We start from the raw sequence: 18,312 nt of genomic DNA on the forward strand, positions 1-18,312 counted from the left end.
TTCAGATGCCCTCCCCGGTTGTAAAACAAAGGACCGGCAACTGGCAAAAGACGACCCAAAGTCCAAGGGCAGGGAGTTGAGAGGCAGGCAGGAATCGCTCAAAGGCTGAAAAAGCACTAGCCCGAAGACGAAGACTCCACACTAAGAAGCAACCGAAAAGGCGCTTCCGCCCTCCGTCCCGCTCCACGCCTCAGTGTCGCCTGGCCCTCCGATTGGCTGCTCCTCGCACCCGCCCGACAAAGGCTGTGACCCACGTGACTCAATGGCGGCCGGAGGATTGGTTGTCCGGCGGGGGCTGTTCTGGGCGGGGAGGTCTCGCGAGCTGCAGCAAAGCTAGGCTACCGGCAAGCGGGAAGCGGGACTGAGTTGTAGCCAGGAGCCGAAAGGCCGGGTGTCTGCTGCTGTCAGTCTCCGCCGGCCGGAGCAAACCTCCCGAGACAGGGCGTAGGAGCTTGAGGAGTTCGGAGAGCGGGCTGTGGACTCGTGCCTGGGTCTTTGGTTTGAGCCCTGGCTTCGGCCTTACTCGTATTTCCCTACAAGTACGGCCCCTCTCAGTCTTTCCTGAAGTCGGTGGGGTTTGGACTTTATTATTATTTTGTTGAGAGTCCATTGTATGGAAGCACCGGTTGACCTGCGCAGCGCGCCGTGGAGACCGCCATGAGGTAGAAGCTAGGGGAGGGAGGGCTTAGAGATGCGTGTATGGTTACCTGCGTGCAGTATTGGAGGTAAGTTGGCTTTTTAAATTGTGCTGATGACTTTGTAATCTAGGAGCTTAAGTTTAGGAGGGAGGGGCGCCCAGTGACCGAATTAAACGTTCATTTATTGAGCCTCGTCCTAAGTACCAGGCACTGTTCCGAGTGCGATGGATGCAAAGGCCAGGAAGACACTGGCCCGGTTCTTGAGGAAGTCCGTGCCATGGGGCCGATGGCAGAGATGGAAGGAGGGGTATGTGCATGGGTAAATAAGTAGCGTGTGATGGCGTGCTGTGGTGGGGAAAAGTGCTGTGTAAGTGAGACGAGAGGATGACAGAGTTAGAGACCACTTAGAGAAGGTGACGTTTGAGTAAGGTTACTATAATTAGAAGTTCTCCAGGTTGAAAGGGTTGGGGGAGGCACTCCAGATGGAGCAGAGTGTACTGAGGAAGAGAACTAGGAATGTGTGCGTGCTGTGAATGGCGGGAGCACACTTGGAGCTCCGCTCCCAAGTTTCGTGCTTTTAGACAAAGTTATTTAAGTTCTCTCAGCCTCTGTTTTCCTCGTTTTTAATGTGTACTTCACCGGTGTAGGAAGATGAACTAAAGACTCCAGCGTAGCCCCTATAAAACAGGCACTTTGTTAGTCCCCTCGCCACCCGCCCCTTTTTAATGGAGTTTAATTGCTGAATGGTTAACACAGACCAACAGCTGTCAATTTTTAACTAAGGAGTATCAATCTATTGACATTTATAGATGGCTGAAGGAAGCATGTGCTGTCTCCAGAACTGTTACATAGATACTGACAACACCATGCTGAAAGGCTGGGGAGGGTGACATTGTGATCCAAGTACTTTTCCACGTCAGTGACAACATACCACCAGAAGGTGTCATTTAGAATAAATGAAATGCAGTCAGCTTTCTTACTCAGAAATTGATTATCCAGGTTTTGAATTACTTACACTTTGCATTGCTTCTTTTTTTTTTTTAACAACATTTTTTAAAATTTTCTTTTTTTTTAAATTTTTGTATTTATTTTTGAGACAGAGAGAGACAGAACATGAGCAGGGAAGGGGCAGAGAGAGAGGGAGACATAGAATCTGAAGCAGGCTCCAGGCTCTGGGCTGTCAGCACAGAGCCCGACGTGGGGCTCGAACTCACAGACTCTGAGATCATGACCTGAGCCAAAGTCGGATGCTCAACTGACTGAGCCACCCAGGCGCCCCTTGCATTGCTTCTTTTATCTTTCCTATGGCCTGGAGAAAAATGAAATTAAGCCTCATATTTAACTGGTAGTGGAAAAATGTAAATCTGATCATCAAACCTCTGTTCTCTTTCCAGCTCTACTGTTAGTTAATTTGTTGTGAACCTTTGGCAAAACGTAGCCTCTCTGGATCTTGGAATTTTAAGATAGAAGATTCCAGTATAAAGATTTTATGACTATACTTCTTCTCTTTGTTAGGAGCAGAATTATAAATCAAACTGTATATTAAATGAGCTGGAGTTTATATGGAATGTAGTAGAAAATCTTTTCTAAAGCTTTTACTTTAGGACGATAAATCTCTTCACAGACATCCCTGAAATTTTATCATGCCTAGTGTTTGGGCTCATTAAAAAAAAATTTGGGGGGCGCCTGGGTGACTCAGTCATTTAAGCATCCAACCCTTGATTTTGGCTCCAGTCATGATCTCACAGTTGGTGGGATGGAGCCCTGCATCCGTCGGGCTCTGCACTGACAGCCTGGAGCCTGCTTGGGATTCTCTCTCCCTCTCTCAAAAATAAATAAACATTAAAAAAAATTTTTTTTAATCATAAATGCTTCTCCACTCTCCTGTATTTCGAAAGCAAAAAAGTTCCTCCAAGTTTGCATTTTTGTACAGCAGACTTGCTTAAAGCAAAACATAATGGAAAATAAAGTATTTGTTGAAAACCCATGGTTGAAACTTATCTATAAAGAAGCCTTTATTTTTTTCATAGGTTAACCTAAGTTTTCTTGGATGTGGAGAGTGTTGGGCTGCTCTTAGGTATAGAAGGATGTGAAATGGAATGATGCGATGATGAGTGAAGTATAGTCTGACCTGGTATTGCCACTGCTTCAGTGTTGGCCTTGACCAGGGTATGATCCCTTAATCTTCTCTCTGAGCTGATTCTGGTTGTGGTTTTTCCACATTGGTATGTTTTAATCTATTTGCATACTGATTTTATTATGTATAAGAATGTTTCTTTGATATTCTTTTGAATTGCTGATACTTTGCTGTTTTCCTTCTTAGGTTGAGGTGAAAAATCTGGCTTTTGATATCTTCGTGGAGGACTACAATCCTGAATCTGGTTCAGTTTCCTTATTATTATGATATTAAAAATGCTTAATTAACTATGGTGTTTGTTTTCATAAGAACTTTTACAAATATCTATTACGTTCTTCTTATGGTACACAAAAGTGTTAATATTTTCAAATCCGTAGGTTAATCCATTTCAAAATTTAATCAACTTTGTGCTATCAGAGAATGTGCTTTGAATTGCTAAATGAGTGAAAATATTGGAAAACACTTATCTCAGCAGAGGCACTTAAATTATTTTCATCCTTCCTCTACCCATATATTTTCACCAACCTGACCATCCAGTGACATGAATTTTACTACACAGAACTGAAGTGTTTCTGTAGTATTTCTAAGACGGTATTTCACACAAAGCTGAATTCTTGCTGTTGGAGTAGAGGATTTTTTTCTCCAAGTATTAGATTAGCAATAAAAAAAAAAAAACAAAAAAAAAAACCACACACACACACACACACACACACACACACACACAAACAAGATGTCAATACAAAAATACCTCAAAGTCAAAGGTGGTCTGAATGAAAAATTTAAACACCTCAGTAATCTTTACGTTTCCACATAATCATGACAACTTGGAACAGCTCTTTGCCAAAAACATTTATTCTTAAAATTTGTTTCAGCATTTCACAGAAACTTACTAATAGCCAGAATAATTTGTGCCCATTTTGCAGACTCTTAACAGCAAGAAGAAAGAGCTTATTAAAAGATTCTTTTGCACAAAGTTAGATCAGTATTTTAGTTCATCTCTTAATTAATTAGATTTGCTTTCACACTGAAATCTTCAGACAACAATATACACTCAACCCCTACTTTTCTTTGACCAGTTTCCCATCTGTATGGCTCATAAAGGAATCTTCTTTAAAAGTTGATAAACTATAACAGCTGTTACTTAACAAGTGGATCACAGTATATGGAAGGCGCTTTGTTCTTCTAAAGTGTTTCTAAGTATGTCTATAAAGAGCAGGTCTATGTTTCACATTGTTTGCAAACTGATAAAATATCTTCTTCATAGGCAGATAAATGCTTTCTTTTCTCAAGAAGGCTGCTACCTATTCACTACCCACTTTATGAGGTCTAACTTGGGTTTTTCCTGAGAGCTTCTATACCTCTTGTCTTCAAGGAAAAGCTTCTGTACTAACTATCCCCTTTTATCCACTTCCTGTACATTGACCTTCATGTCTCCTGTCAGTCCTGATTCTCATTCTAACCAGCTTGGTAAAGTCTAAGTAAGAATCTAGACAGCAAGTTAAAAGGTTAAGATCAATGGATACATCTTTTTAAAGAAATCCATATACAGTTGACCCTTGAACAACACAAATTTGAACTGTGTAAGTCTACTTATATTCGGATTTCTTACAGTACAGTACGGTAAAAAGTACAGTATAAAATTTTTTTTAACTTTTATTCATTTCTCAGAGACAGAGCATGAGCAGGGAAGGGGCAGAGAGAGAGGGAGACACAGAATCTGAAGCAGGCTCCAGGCTCTGAGCTGTCAGCACAGAGCCCGATGCGGGGCTGGAACTCACAAACTGCGAGATCATGACCTGAGCTGCAGTCGGATGCTCAACCGACTGAGCCACCCAGGCACCCCCAAAAAAGTACAGTATAAAGGTACTTTCTCTTAATCTTAGTATTTTCCCTATCTTATTTTACTGCAAGAATATGGTATATAATACATCTAACATACAAAATGTGTGTTAATTGACTATTCGTAAGGCTTCTGGTCAACAGTAGGCTATTAGTAGTTCAGTTTTGGGGGATTCAAAAGTTATATGTGGGGGGCCGGTGAACACATGTTCAGGGGTCAACTCTAGTTATTTAAAGGCCATATAATTATGAGTGGAGGATGAGAAGTATCAAACAATGCTACATACTGTGCTGAAAATCAGTCCTGTGGCCTTATAGTGCAGTAATTTTGTGGTGAGATAAAATGCTAATCCATTTCAGTTCTCAGGGGAGTACAGTTTAATTAGATGTTGTACTTCTGTTGGATAACCTGTTATGGGACAAGCTTGGTGACTCCTGACATAATTAAACACACAGCGATAACAAAACACATAGCCAGAGGTGGCAAGAACAGTATCATTCACCCGGGTTTTACGACACAGTGGGCACACAGTCTTCATTTTGGGTAACAGAGGAGAATCAGAATTGTAGTCCAGGTGTACAGGTGGTGGCGGAGTAGGTAGGGCAGTCAGCGATTTGACGGTTTCTTGATTTTCAGATGAGTACCACCACTCAAGGAATTGTAGAAAGAATACTCCCACAGAAAGGCCAGTAGAGAGGGATAAGGCAGCACCTCCCACAGCTTTCTTCAGAGCTGACTTTATCTTCTCACCAACACTGGTGGGAGAACAGAACGAGGAGACAAAAGGAGAAACTGCTTATGTAGGTATCATCACAGAATGGCTACTAAAATTATAGTTCTTACACTCTTCATCAGAATCACCGATTCAGTTTGGGGATTGAGTAGTTGCTAGATTGGCACTGTCTCCTTTAGTATCTGTTCTAAATGATTTCTTTTTTCTGACCTACAATCTTTTGGGAGTATAGGAGCTAAACTTTGTATTTAATGACTAGGGTCTTCTTTGTTTTTGTTTTAAGAAAGAAATTAGACTGATTATATAGAGTGTGTGTGTGTGTAAGGTAGTATATCCAGGAAAAGGAACAACGCTCTTAACAAAAAAATAACTTAGCAACATTGAGGAATATATATTTGAACTTGTAGGACACCACAAACACTAACTAGAAGCAGTATAGCATTGTGGTTAAGACACAGTCTTGAGAACTGTTGATCAGGCTTGGATCTCAGTTCTGCCACCTTCCAGCCATGTGGCCTTGGCAAGGGACTTCAGTATCAGGGCTCAGTTTCCTTAGCTGTTAAATGGAACAATGAATTTATTTCATTCGGTTGTGATGAGGATTGAGGTAACGTACGTAAAGCAAACACCTAGCACAGGGCCTGACGCACGCAGCAAGCGTGCACAAAAATGTAGCTAGTGTGATGAGGAAGTTTACCAGGATGGCCACTCTTGTTCTATGGAGACGAGAATTTTTCTGCGTTTACAAAATACCTCAAAGTGAACCGAGGAAGGTGGATTTAATAAAATTGGTTCTGATTTTAGAATATGTTAATGAAATATTTGGGGGAATGTTAAAGCCTTACCTCTTGGCTGGTTGCTGCATCATGCTGACTTCAGCTGGTCTGTGCTCCAGAGCTTGTATATCCTGAACTGTAAGTCGACCTAACCGAACACCAGCCAGCCTCAGCAGTGGTGAGTGATGCTGAGCCTTTCCTAGGATGTATCGAAGTTGTTGTACAAAAAACCAGCCTTCCCATGCCATGTTAACAAATGGGTAGGCTGCCAGGAAGGCTCTATAAAACTGTTTCCAACGGGAAGAAGGGGGATGAATAGAATATTCATCCTCTTCTCTCAGGCTAGAAACCAGCTTCTCTAGCTTCACTTTCAGGTAGGGAAGAAGAACCAGGAACATAATTGACTTCCAAAGCTGCTGCTTTGGGAGACCAGCACTGGCCAACCTCTGAAGCTTGTGTGTGTCCTCCATTACAATGCGCTTTAAGCCATAAAAATTTTCAGAGAATGAGGCACTGGTTTTGGACAAATAATGCTGCTGGAGCAGAAGATCTAGCAGGGTGAAGATTTCATCAAACCACCTCCAAAAGAAGCCATAGTGGGCAGGATTGGATTCTGCAAGAACCTAAAGCAAAGTAAATTAATAAAATGAAATTCATTCCATTTCACAATTATTATGCATTGTATTTGCATTTCCCCTTTTTTCTTCTAAATTCTATACTTTAGGCTTAAATGAGCACTTCTTTTGGGGTCTGCCCTATCCTCCCTGAAGTGCTGGGTTATTCAGTACAGGGCTCTACACATAACATGGACTCAATAACCGTTAAACCATAGGATGTGAATTATAATTATTGGTTTGGTTTTTACCCAGTCCCTAAAAACTCTCAGAGAATTGACACCTTACCTTGACCACATGCTGAAGAGCAGGTCTCACTGCTGTCATTAAACTCTCCTGTGCTACCACCTCAAAAATGGATGGCTGGTCATCCACCACAGAAGCAGTTGTGATGTGAGCCCCGTGCTCAGCCATAATTTCTCGTGTGCACTGGGTTTCACTTTGCCCACAAACTCTTTAGTAAGCATGAACTTGTTTTAGTTATCAAATAGGTGCTCAGTCTTAAAGGTAATCTTTCTGCAAGAGACCCAAAACTCCTCTTTCACGGAAGTGGGGGGAAAAGACCTCTTCTGGAGGCAGAAGGGAGGGGTCTCAAAAGGAGGTTAAGAACGAAGTTAAGGCAGACGCGGGTGGAAGTGGTGTGTGGGGTAGGGGTGACTTGTCAAATGCTGTACCTCACAGGGCAGAGCATGCCTATGGGGACAGGGATGGGCGAAGGAGTGATATCTTCTGGAGCTGCAGCCCTGGAGGCTGCGAATCAGGGACTCTTAACTCGTGAGGGCTCAAGAGCCAGCTAGCTCTGAGGGGTTAGAGGTGCCAGTGCGGAGTCGGTACACGAAGACCGGCTCCAGCCGTTGGCTGCGAAGTACCCCCGCCAGGGACCGTCCTTGTGCGCTGACCCCCGGCGAGGCGCGAAGGACCCACGATTCCACGTTTGTAGAGAGGCCCCCGCTTTATGACAGGAGGCGCACCCGGAAATAGAAGCCGCTGGGGACTGGGATGGGTGGCGGACGGGAGGCGCTCTAGCCCCGAACGTGGCCCGGAAACCGGAACGAGCAAACTCTATGACCCCACCGGAGCTTCCGCTTCCGCTTCCGCTCCCGCTGAAATTAAAGAAGTGACTTGGGGAGACCTGGCTTGGAGTTGGGTTCTCAGCTCGATTTACTTTTCTTAGCTAGGTTTGCATCGCATCCCCGATGGGAAGCCACACCTCTGAATCTCTCTGCAGAGGTCTTTTTGGAAAGGTGTTTGGGGCGCCGCGCGACGTCTGGCACCCAGAGCCAGGAGTTCGAGCCTGCTGCTGAGGCCTGTGTTCCCTTGGGCGATTTAGTTAAGGGTGGGGGGACGAATGGGAATGTGGACACACGGAAGTTCTTTCTGTGTGCGCCGGGCGTAGTGGTTAATTTATAGTCGGCCCTCCCAGGAGGGATTTGCAGCTGGAGATAGAAGTCTTTAGCCTTATTGCCGCTAATTTAAAAAAAAGAAAAGAAAAGAAAAAAGATGATTAGAATGAGAAAGGTTCTTGATGTTCCTCAGAACTTGGAACGGCCACTTTCCATTCTAGCCGGTAGATTAACTGTCTTGTAGGCGTAGTTACGTTCAAGTATAACTAGGCACTTGCCACACTTGATGAAAATGGTTCCTACTCTCCTATACGGTTGGATGTGTCACAGCGATGTGAATACAGGACTAAGAGGAATCCTGATGAGTTGTAACTAGAATCAACTGGAGACACTTGGAAGATGGTACTTTTCACTGTATACCAAACTTAGTGTAATTTACAATTAGCAAAGGGCTTTTACGTCATATGCAACTTACCCTCTCTTGAGTTGCTTATTCACGGTTAACCATTCCTCTTTCTTCAACCCCTCCCCACTTCTTTTTTTTTTTTTTAATTTTTTTTCAACGTTTATTTATTTTTGGGACAGAGAGAGACAGAGCACGAACGGGGGAGGGGCAGAGAGAGAGGGAGACACAGAATCGGAAACAGGCTCCAGGCTCTGAGCCATCAGCCCAGAGCCCGACGCGGGGCTCGAACTCACGGACCGCGAGATCGTGACCTGGCTGAAGTCGGACGCTTAACCGACTGCGCCACCCAGGCGCCCCAACCCCTCCCCACTTCTGTGCTAAATATATAGGAATAGAATGTATTCACTGCTTTAGAGGACCTTGTGGTATAAAGATAATTGGTTTACATAATGAGAACTCAAAAACAAGATTTGGGTTTAATTGTTTCAATAAAATATTGCAAGTTAACCTTAATTATAGTTCTAAAAGGTGTTTTTTACTCCACCAAATAACCTGCCAGCGAAAATCACATTGATACAAGATATTTTACCTTAGGGAATTTTAAGGACTAGAGATAATGTATCTGTATAAAGCACCCGACACGTATTAGGTGTTCTAACAACGGTAGCCCTTATTTGCAGGCTTCTCTTTTTTCTTTTCTTTTAAGTTTGTTTATTTTGAAAGAGAGGGAGGGAGAGAGAGAATCCCAAGTAGGCTCCACACTTTTAGCACAGAGCCTGAAGCAGGGCTCGATCTCACGAACCAAGAGATCATGTCGAGCCAAAATCAAGAGTCAGGTGCTTAACTGACTGAGCCACCCAGGCGACCCATATGCAAGCTTTTCTTAATTAAACAACAAAAAGACAAAGTTGAGACAGCATCTACTATGACAAGTGGGAAATTGGTTAAACATTTGTATCAATTTTAGGGGTCTTTGGTTACAAGCAAAAGAAATAGGCCACTATTTAAACTAAAAAATATATTGGAAATATATAGAGTAGTTAAAATGAGGAAAGCCAGCTCTAAAAGGACAGGAACTACAGTCCTATTGGATGTCTCTAGCAAGAATTAGTAAAGTCTCACCTAGGCAGCATTGTTAAAATGAATGAGCTTCAACAAATTTCTGTCACTGTACTTAGAATGCAAATTGTATTGCCCTACCTTAGTTCAGATGTCTTCTCCACTCTTTCAGGGAAGAGGGCAAGACATCTTGATTAACGGTCTTTGAAAATACCCCAAAAGTAAATTGAAATTGCACAAGGAAAAGGCAGTCAAAAATAGTGTCAATTATTACAGCCAACAAATAACCACCTCATCATAAATCCCACCCTCATGTTTATAATGTAATAATAGATAAGACACATAAAAAGTGCACTTATGTGAAGAGGTATTCAGAGCCATCAGAGAGGCTAATATGACGTGAGTTTAGAGGAAGAGATAACTATCAGCTGGGAGGAATACACACTGCTAACCAGTTTAAACAGAACACCCTTATTGGCCTGCATAACCAAAGGCAAGAACATTGTTTCTAACCTCATATTTTATCTCCACTTCCCTTTGCCAGTTGCTCTTTAATGCAGTGATGTAACCTGGTACATTCTGTACCTCGTATCATAACAGATGTCCACTGAGAAAGTTTTATGAATCAGGTGGACCTCAAAAGATAAGTACATTTGGGGCAAGTATTAGTAGTAGTGACAACTTTTGAGGCTAAGGGAGCAGCATGGAGTGGATAGGAGGAACAAATTGTTGCTTGCTTTAACTGTAGAGGCACAAATAGGAATAGTAGAGGGTATGTTGAAAATAGATTTAGACGGATTATGGAAGGTCTTAAATGCTAGTTTTAGTACTCTGCCTGTGGATGGTAATTTATTTAATAAATATTGAGTAACTTTAAAGTTTGTTTGTATTTATTTTGAGAGATACAGAGAACAAGAAGGGAGGGGCAGAGAGAGGAAGACAATAACAAGCAGGCTCCACGCACTGTCCGCACAGAGCCCGATGTGGGGCTCAAACTGACGAACAGTGAGATCGTGACCTGAGCCAAAATCAAGAGTCGGATGCTTAACCGACTGAGCCACCCAGGTGCCCGATATTGAGTAACTTTTATGTGTTAGGCATTATGTTGGGTGATGGGTATAAAGTAGTAATAAAAACAAATTGTATCTGCCTTCATGGAACTTACAGTCTAGTTGAGGAGGGAGATAATAAATAGATTAAGATACAATTTGTAAATAGAATGAGAGGGCTGGGATGGTGTGGTGGTGTGGGCTGGGAGTGCAGAACCTTCTAGAATGGGTAAACAGAGTGCCTTTCTGAGGAGATTGCAATTAAACCAAGACCTAAATTATGAGCCAGCCATGTGAGGAGTTGCGGGAGGAGGGGGTAGTATTAGGTAGAAGGAGCGGTATTTGTGAAGGCCCTAGGATGGGAAAGAGTTTAGCATATTTGAGGGCTGCAATAGCTAGCAAAAGGAAAAATGAAGAGTAACTGAAAGGCATAAAATGATGTTAGAGAGGTAGAGGCCAAACCACGCAAGGACTCCGGCCATGAGAAAGAGACTGGATTTTAGCCCAAGTGCAATGGGAATTCACGGAAGAATACCAGAATCACGATGAGATTTGTATTTTTAAGATGACCCTGTAATGGTTATGTGCTTATGTTTACTTTATGAAAATTCATCCGAGCTTTACATTTATAATGTGTGCACTTTTTATAAAATGTTTGTTATACTTCAAAAATAAGTGCAATTAAAACCTAAGGGCACTTGGGTGGCTCAGTCAGTTAAGCGTCCAACTTCAGCTCAAGTCATGATCTCACAGTTCACGAGTTCCAGCCCCACGTCGGGCTCTGTGCTGACAGCTCACAGCCTGAAGCCTGCTTCAGATTCTGGGTCTCCCTCTCTCTCTCTGTCCCTCGCCTGCTTGCACTCTGTCTCTGTCTCTCGAAAACAAGTAAACTTAAAAAAAAAAACAAAAAAACTGGCTGCTGTGTGGATAATGGTTGGGAGAAAAGTTGAGGTTTCTAGTATTCCAGGCAAGAGGTGATGGTGGCTTGTATTAATGAGGTGGAATAGAGGGGATTGGATGAATTAAAGATTTATTTTGAAGGTAGATTGGCAACTTGGAGATGGATTGGATGTGACAATTAAAGGAGAGAGAAATCAAGGATGACCCCAGGTTTCTGGCTTGAGGAATGTAGTGTAATTTATCGAGATAATCACGCAGCAAATACATACATAGTATGTGCAGCCATAGTTCTAAGTGCTTTACATATATTAATTCCCTTCATCCTTATAACAATATTTTGATTAAATATTACTATCTCCCCATTTTATAGATGAGAAAACTAAAGAGCATAGAGCTTCGGGGAGCTGGGGGAAGGATAGGTTTTGGACATATTAAGCATAAAGGAGCTGTTGAAAGGTTTTGAATAGAAGAGGCATATGAATCAAAGTCTCTAAGATTTTTCTGGTGGCTTCTTCGTTATGAATCCACCTCTGATTTCTGGGAATTGTAACTGGAACCAGGTTTTACAGCAACCCTCATCCCATGATTTGCTTAATTTGGGTGGGCCATAAATATACAATTTTCCATAAGTGTGGTTGGCAATTTGGTGGTGAAAAGTTGGGAAAAGGTCAAGGCTAGAGATAGAGATTTTGAAGTCCTATGGGTAGGAAAGATCATTGAACTCATGGTATTGCTAAAAATAGTGTAAAGAAAATGTATCAATATAGAACTTAAAAAAATCCTCACTATTCTCTCTTTCCAATATCCTATATATCTTCTCTTTTCAGCCACATTTTCTTATGGAGTTATTTGTAACTCCTGTTTTCATTTCCTCACCTCCATTATCCTCAAACTTCTGCAGCATGGCTTTTGCCTTCTGTCTCTACTGACGGTCCCAGCAATGATGACCTTTACATTGCTAAATCCTTGGACGCTTTTCAGTCCTTCCTCCTCCTCTCTCTAGCAAGTGATACTGTTGATCATTCATACATTTACACATTCAACAAATTTTGGAGAGGGGAGGGGGGCTAGGTCGCAGAGATAGAAGAGCGAATAGGTTAGTATGTTCCTACTTTCATAGAACTCTAAAAACATCCTAAAAAGTTATAGCCACCAGCTTTTCCTTCTCCTTTTCTACTTCGCAGTCTCCTTTGCATTTTGGTTTCCTCAGCTACTGCGCCAGGCACTCTCACTCTCCACATTTAAAAAAATTAAAGACTTACTATTTTTGAAACAGTTTTGGGTTCACAGCAAAATTAAGAAACAGGTACAGAGATTTCTAGGTCTCGGTTTCCAAAAGTAACTTACTATTGTGTAAGCACTCCTATTACAAGCCAGGTGCTTTACCTACTTTATCCCACTGAAACTTCCCAAGCCAGGAAGAGATAGATTGTTGGCTCCTTTTCACAGACAAGACTAAGGTTAAGGAGACATTAAGGAACTTTCCCAGTCATTCTCAAGGCAGGGGTTTGAATTCAGAAATTCAGATCCGATGCCATCTCATCCTGTTTTCCAACAGGATATTTCACCCTTTCTATGGGAGAGTTTTTAGAGAACTGTGCGAGGAAACAAATCCAGAGAACGACAGTTTGTTTAATACATCCCTCTGTATAGCCACTGAACTCCCTCTTGGGTCCAGTATCCAGTCTCCGAGGAAAGCCTGTCCGTCTCCAAGACGACAGAGCTCGCCGCCTTTCTGGCTCTGCCGCGCGCGGGGATGACGGTGCGCGGCGAGGTTCTCTGACGTCAGAGTTTCCTGTCCACCATCTTTGTCTCTGGCAAAGTGGGTTTTGCGCAGTGGCTTAGACCTGGAGAAGGAGTCGTGACGTGCAGGAAACCATTACAACACCACTCGGGCCGTGCTCTCTGGCTGCTGCCGCCACCCCCGCCCTTGCCTCCGGTGAGTTCAAGGCGGCTAACTTCGGGGTGCGTCCGTCACTGCTGGGGGGAGACCCCAGGTTGACTTGGACACTGGCGGGGGGAAGAGGAAATCCTAGGAGCGTGACCGTTGAGTATGAAGTGAGCCGTCGGGTGTGACCGTTGTGAGGAAGAGGGAGAAAGGGACTCCACCGCTCTGGCGGGGCGAGGGAATCCTCGGGTGTGGCCGCTGGGAGTTGGGGGGCACCTGAGGGAAGATACGTTCGAGGTCGGGGGGTTGGGGCCAGAGGCCAGGGGTGTGGCCGGTAGAGGCTGGAGGCCAAAGGGGAGAACCTTCCTTCCTCCCCGCTTGGCGTCTTTCACTCAGAGGTGGGACGTGTCCAGCTTAGCAGAAGGGGAAAGGGATTCCCCCACGCGTTTGTCCATTGATGGGCGAACCTCTCCCGTCTCCCGTAATGTGAGGATAAGCGACACCTCTCTCCCACCTTGTAATGGAGGAACATATCCCTAGAATCTTGACCACCTGGGGCAGAAGAGGAATTCCTGACACTTGGGGGGAAGGGAGGAGAAACGTTCAGACCCGATGTGAGAGTGGGGGAAGCAAGTAGGGATAAATCTTAGCCCCGAATTTTTTCTTTCTGGGCTTAGCAGGAATGATCTGGTTTGAGAAAGGCTGTAGATTAAGCCAGAGGTAAAGAAACTGGAACAGCCTGTTATTTCCATATTCTTTGAATCGAAAGAATTTATTCACGCTGTTTGTTTTAGGAGCAGTCTTCTATGGGGGTGGGGGGCGGCGGGGATGTTAATGATCTCACCTGGCTGTTTCATTATGGAGCTGAGCACTTAAAGTGTTGCTGCTTCATTAAACGGATTTTTAAAAGAAGTGCGTCTTAAATGCCAGAAACTGTTAATCATTGTGGTTTAAAAGAAGTAAAGCGCAGTAAGTTTAGAAAAGGCTGTGTGACCACGAAGGTGGTCTCAATGAGGAACAATTTAAGTGACTAATTACCTGCTTGGTATGCCTGTATTGCTTAGCCTCAGGGTACACTTATAAAATAATAATAGAAAGCAGCAGATGAAGGAGATGCAGCTGTACAAGAAAACGTGTAACACATTCCAATGATGACTAAGCGTGGTGGTAAGGTGAGAACTGTTTGCAGGTATCTTAACAGTTTAAACTCCCAGTGAAGCAAAAGGATAGCGTGTTCTGCGGACAGCCTCGCTGAAAGTTGGGTGGTAAAATTAACACAAAGCTAACATTCTGTGAATTAAGAGACCGACTCAAGAAAGCCCAGTTCTTCCATCTTTTTTCCCCTTAAACATCTATATTTTATTTTATTTTTTAATTTATTCAAAAAAAAGGTTTTTTTTTTTTTCCAACGTTTATTTATTTATTTTTGGGACAGAGAGAGAGACAGAGCATGAACGGGGGAGGGGCAGAGAGAGAGGGAGACACAGAATTGGAAACAGGCTCCAGGCTCTGAGCCATCAGCCCAGAGCCCGACGCGGGGCTCGAACTCACGGACCGTGAGATCGTGACCTGGCTGAAGTCGGACGCTTAACTGCGCCACCCAGGCACCCCCTTTTTTTTTTTTTTTTAAGTTATTTATGTATTTTGAGACAGAGAGAGGGAGACAGAGAATCCCAAGCAGCCTCCGCACTGGCGGAGCCTGATGTGGGGCTCAAACTCACAAACCGTGAGATCATGGCCTGAGCTGAAATCAAAAGTCGGAAGCTTAACCAACTGAGCCACCCAGGCACCCCACTATCCATATTTTAAAATACTACATTTTATGCACGGATATGACCCAAGCTGGACAAGGAGTGAATTAGACATGATGCGTTCTCCTTTTCTTCTTTCTTTACTTCTAGGCTTAAATTTTCCAGAGTTTTGGTATTTCAGTTAAGAATTGGATGTAAAGGGGGGCCTGGCAGGCTTCAGTAGGGCATGCTACTCTTGCCCCATGCTGGGTGTAGAGATTACTTAAATAAAATCTTAAAAAAAAGAATTGGATGTAAACCTTTTGAACTTCTTACTGTATAATATTAACACATTACTTTGTAGTCTGACATTTTTTTATGTTTATTTTTGAGAGAGAGAGTGGGGGAGGGGCGGGGGGGGCAGAGGGTCCAACGTGGCCTCCACGCTGACAGCAAGTCCGATATAGGACTCGAACTCACAAACCATGAGTGAGATCACGACCTGAGCCAAAGTCTGATGCTCAGCTAACTGAGCTATCCAGGTATACTGGTAGTCTGACATATTTAAATAGAAGTCACATCTTGTGTCTATTGTAATTAGATGTCTTATGATTTCTTATGAGCTAAATGATAATGGAAGACACTATTATCTTTGCATTGAAATTTCTGATTATTGAGATGTTGAAATATCTCAGCACCTTTCACACTTGTAATAAAAGATGGCTGAATGGCCTTTCTGCTCTATGATTAGGTTAACTCCTGCCAGTTTTTTTGCTGTGAGCACCAAACTGTAAAGCCCAGCTCTGTGTGAAAAGAAGGGACTTAGTGGCCTCACCAAGTCTAAGTTAGCCGCCATTTCCCAGAGAGCCATTTGAAATTGAGACCCTATTAATTTTTTTCTTGCCTTATTTTCTTTAGGGGGACTGTAAGGAGGGAGGAATAGAAGAGAAGGGTCTTGATCTTGAGGCACCTGGGTGGCTCAGTTGGTTAAGCGACCGACTTGGGCTCAGGTCATGATCATACAGTTCGTGAGTTCAAGCCCCGCGTCGGGCTCTTTGCTGACAGCTTGGAGCCTGGAGCCTGCTTCGGATTCTGTGTCTCCCTCTCTCTCTGCTCCTCCTCTGCTCGTGCTCTGTCTCTCAATAATAAATAAACGTTAAAAAAAAAAATTAAAAAAAAGAGAAGGGTCTTTCACAACCTATATTTGGGAGAAACTAGGTTATGTTAAATCCAGATATGTAATCCTGTGCAGGGAAGCTTTCTCTGAAATGCAGTGACACCACACTCCAGGCTAGGTCAAGTAAGAAAGGTTGTATGCTTTCCCTGTGATAGCTTCATTGTTTAGCAATATCCCTAGGCCAAACCGCAGGCCTTCAGAACAGTCAGTGACTTGTGGAGTTTGATCTGGTGGAAAGGTAGTGTGAGTTCAAACTCCATCATGCCTTTGCTTTTTCCTGGAGTTCTTCTGTAGGAACAAAAAGTTTTGTTTTTGTTTTTGTTTTTGTTTTTCGGGAAGAGCTTGGTTTTTGAGGCTCTTCAGCGAATATTTGATTTTTTTTTTTTCCCTATTTTTTTCAGCTCTATCTTGGCTTCTTTTTCTTTGGCTTCTAATGCAGGCCACGTTTTTCACCATGTTGTATTTTGGAGAATCTGCTTATGTTCATCCCTGGCTTGTGATTATCTCCTTTAAAAAATACATATGTAATTTTTTTGAAGTGTAATTCACATAACAAAATTAACCATTTTAAAGTGAATAGTGACAGTACAATCCCAGTGTTGTGCAACTACCACCTCTTTCCACTTGTTTTTGTTTAGACTGTTTTAATTTTTCTTGGAGTTTTCTTTTGGCTTAAGGCAGGAACTGACTTAATACAATGTGTCCCTGCCAGTATGGGTAAGAGATGTTTCATTACTGTTTTTTCCAACAGCAGGAACTAAGAGTGATAGGTTTTTCCTTTCTTTAAGAGCAGAGATTCTTAATTTAGGATCTAAGATTACTTGACTCTCTTCCCTGAAATTTTGTGGGTGGGTATGTTATTCTCTAGTTAAGAACACAGTGCTCACAACGAATAGGGAAATATATTCCTTGACAATGAAATTTAAGAGAGGTAGTTAAATGTGTGGGTCATTAATAAAGGTAGAACTTCAGACTAGGTTAGTTTTATGTTTAACAGACTGTGGTTAAAACTGTTAAAAATTTAATATGTGGGGCACCTGGGTGGCTTAGTTGGTTGAGCGTTGACTCTTGGTCTCAGCTCAGGTCGTGATCTCATGGGTCATGGGATCAAGCCCCACATCAGGCTCTGTGCTGACAGTGCAGAGCCTGCTTGGAATTCTCTCTTTCCCACTCTCTGTCCCTCCCCTGCTCATGGTCACACACTGTCTCTCAAAATAAATAAGGAAAACTCGAAAAGAAAAAAAAAGAATTTAATATGTTTGGTGTGCCTGGGTGACTCAGTGAGTTAAGCGGCCAACTTTTGATCTCAGCTCTTGATCTCAGGGTCATGAGTTCAAGACCCTTGGTAGGCTCCAGGCTGGGCAAGAAGGTTACTTAAAAAAAAATTTTTTTTTATATGTGTATATGAATATGAGATCTTGAGAAAACAACAATTTTTGTGCCCCTTTTCAAAGAAACTGGGCGGGGGGTGGGGGGGCACCTGGATGGCTCTGTCGGTTAAGCATCTGACTTTGGCTCCGGTCATGATTTGTGAGTTTAAGCCCCGCAGCAGGCTCTCTGCTGTTAGCATGAGTGCTCTCTGTCTGTCTCTCTTTCTCTCTCTCTCTCTCTCTCTCTCTCTCTCAAAAATAAATAAAATGTTAAAAAGCAAAAACAAGCAGTATGAAAAATTCCAAGCAGATTTTGTTTGTAAATCCTAAACAAGTTTTAAGTTTTGGTGATCTTATTGGACTTAATAGGCATAGTAACATCTTAAGCCATAATGGCCTTGAGCTATGGCTCTCCTGTTAGGCTCTAGTGATCGTTTCTGTATAGCCGTTTCTCTCTTTTTATGTGTAAGTTCTTACATGATAATTTCAGATTTATTCCAGGTCTTTTATGTGAAGGACTCCCTTTCTTCAATTTGCCCATTTCAAATTTAGTGTACATTGTAAATGGATTAAATGATTATAACATTCTTCAAATTTTTTCTAGAAAGGCATTATGAAAATACTGCAGAAGGCAAGCCCCTGTTACATGTTA

General features: G+C 42.8%; 2 protein-coding genes, 1 long non-coding RNA gene and 1 other non-coding gene across 7 annotated transcripts in view; 3 read left to right on the forward strand and 1 right to left on the reverse strand.

Annotated features, from left to right (window-relative positions):
* Positions 1-20: 20 nt before the first annotated feature.
* Positions 21-3,063, forward strand: LOC125151372 (uncharacterized). Its single transcript, XR_007146739.1, has 2 exons — positions 21-725; positions 2,962-3,063. It is a non-coding gene; the product is annotated as an uncharacterized LOC125151372 (long non-coding RNA).
* Positions 2,741-2,837, forward strand: LOC125152242 (Z30 small nucleolar RNA). Its single transcript, XR_007147098.1, has one exon. It is a non-coding gene; the product is annotated as a Z30 small nucleolar RNA (small nucleolar RNA).
* Positions 3,064-3,650: 587 nt separating the features above from the next.
* On the reverse strand, positions 3,651-12,540 carry PEX12 (peroxisomal biogenesis factor 12). Of its 2 annotated transcripts, none has more exons than XM_047832229.1 (3): positions 12,372-12,540; positions 6,194-6,747; positions 3,651-5,370 (listed from the first exon to the last, which is right to left on the reverse strand). In XM_047832229.1, the coding sequence occupies exons 1-3, from the start codon at positions 12,375-12,377 to the stop codon at positions 4,971-4,973; spliced, it is 960 nt and encodes a 319-aa protein (XP_047688185.1). In that variant the 5' UTR covers positions 12,378-12,540; the 3' UTR covers positions 3,651-4,970. The 2 variants fall into 2 exon arrangements, with proteins under 2 accessions (XP_047688185.1, XP_047688184.1); XM_047832228.1 differs by lacking the exon at positions 12,372-12,540 and adding an exon at positions 7,027-7,887.
* Positions 12,541-13,281: 741 nt separating this feature from the next.
* AP2B1 (adaptor related protein complex 2 subunit beta 1) overlaps positions 13,282-18,312 on the forward strand; it is a 129,059-nt gene continuing 124,028 nt past the window's right edge. For 2 of the 3 annotated variants that reach the window (XM_047832225.1, XM_047832227.1), the window contains exon 1: positions 13,282-13,434. The gene's annotated coding sequence lies outside the window, so the exon portion shown is untranslated. Of the gene's footprint in view, positions 13,435-13,534; positions 13,554-18,312 lie in introns of those variants that run through there. The other variant, XM_047832226.1, reaches the window with a different exon arrangement.

Source organism: Prionailurus viverrinus, chromosome E1 (assembly GCF_022837055.1).
Source record: "Prionailurus viverrinus isolate Anna chromosome E1, UM_Priviv_1.0, whole genome shotgun sequence".
Taxonomy (NCBI): Eukaryota; Metazoa; Chordata; class Mammalia; order Carnivora; family Felidae; genus Prionailurus; species Prionailurus viverrinus.

Coding starts and splice junctions, on each gene's coding strand:
- PEX12 (XM_047832228.1), bottom strand. CDS start 7,152: ATGGCTGAGCACGGGGCTCACATCACAACTGCTTCTGTGGTGGATGAC. Junction 6,748..7,026: donor CTCTTCAGCATGTGGTCAAG/GTAAGGTGTCAA, acceptor ACTTTGCTTTAG/GTTCTTGCAGAATCCAATCC. Junction 5,371..6,193: donor ATGCAGCAACCAGCCAAGAG/GTAAGGCTTTAA, acceptor TTCTCCCACCAG/TGTTGGTGAGAAGATAAAGT.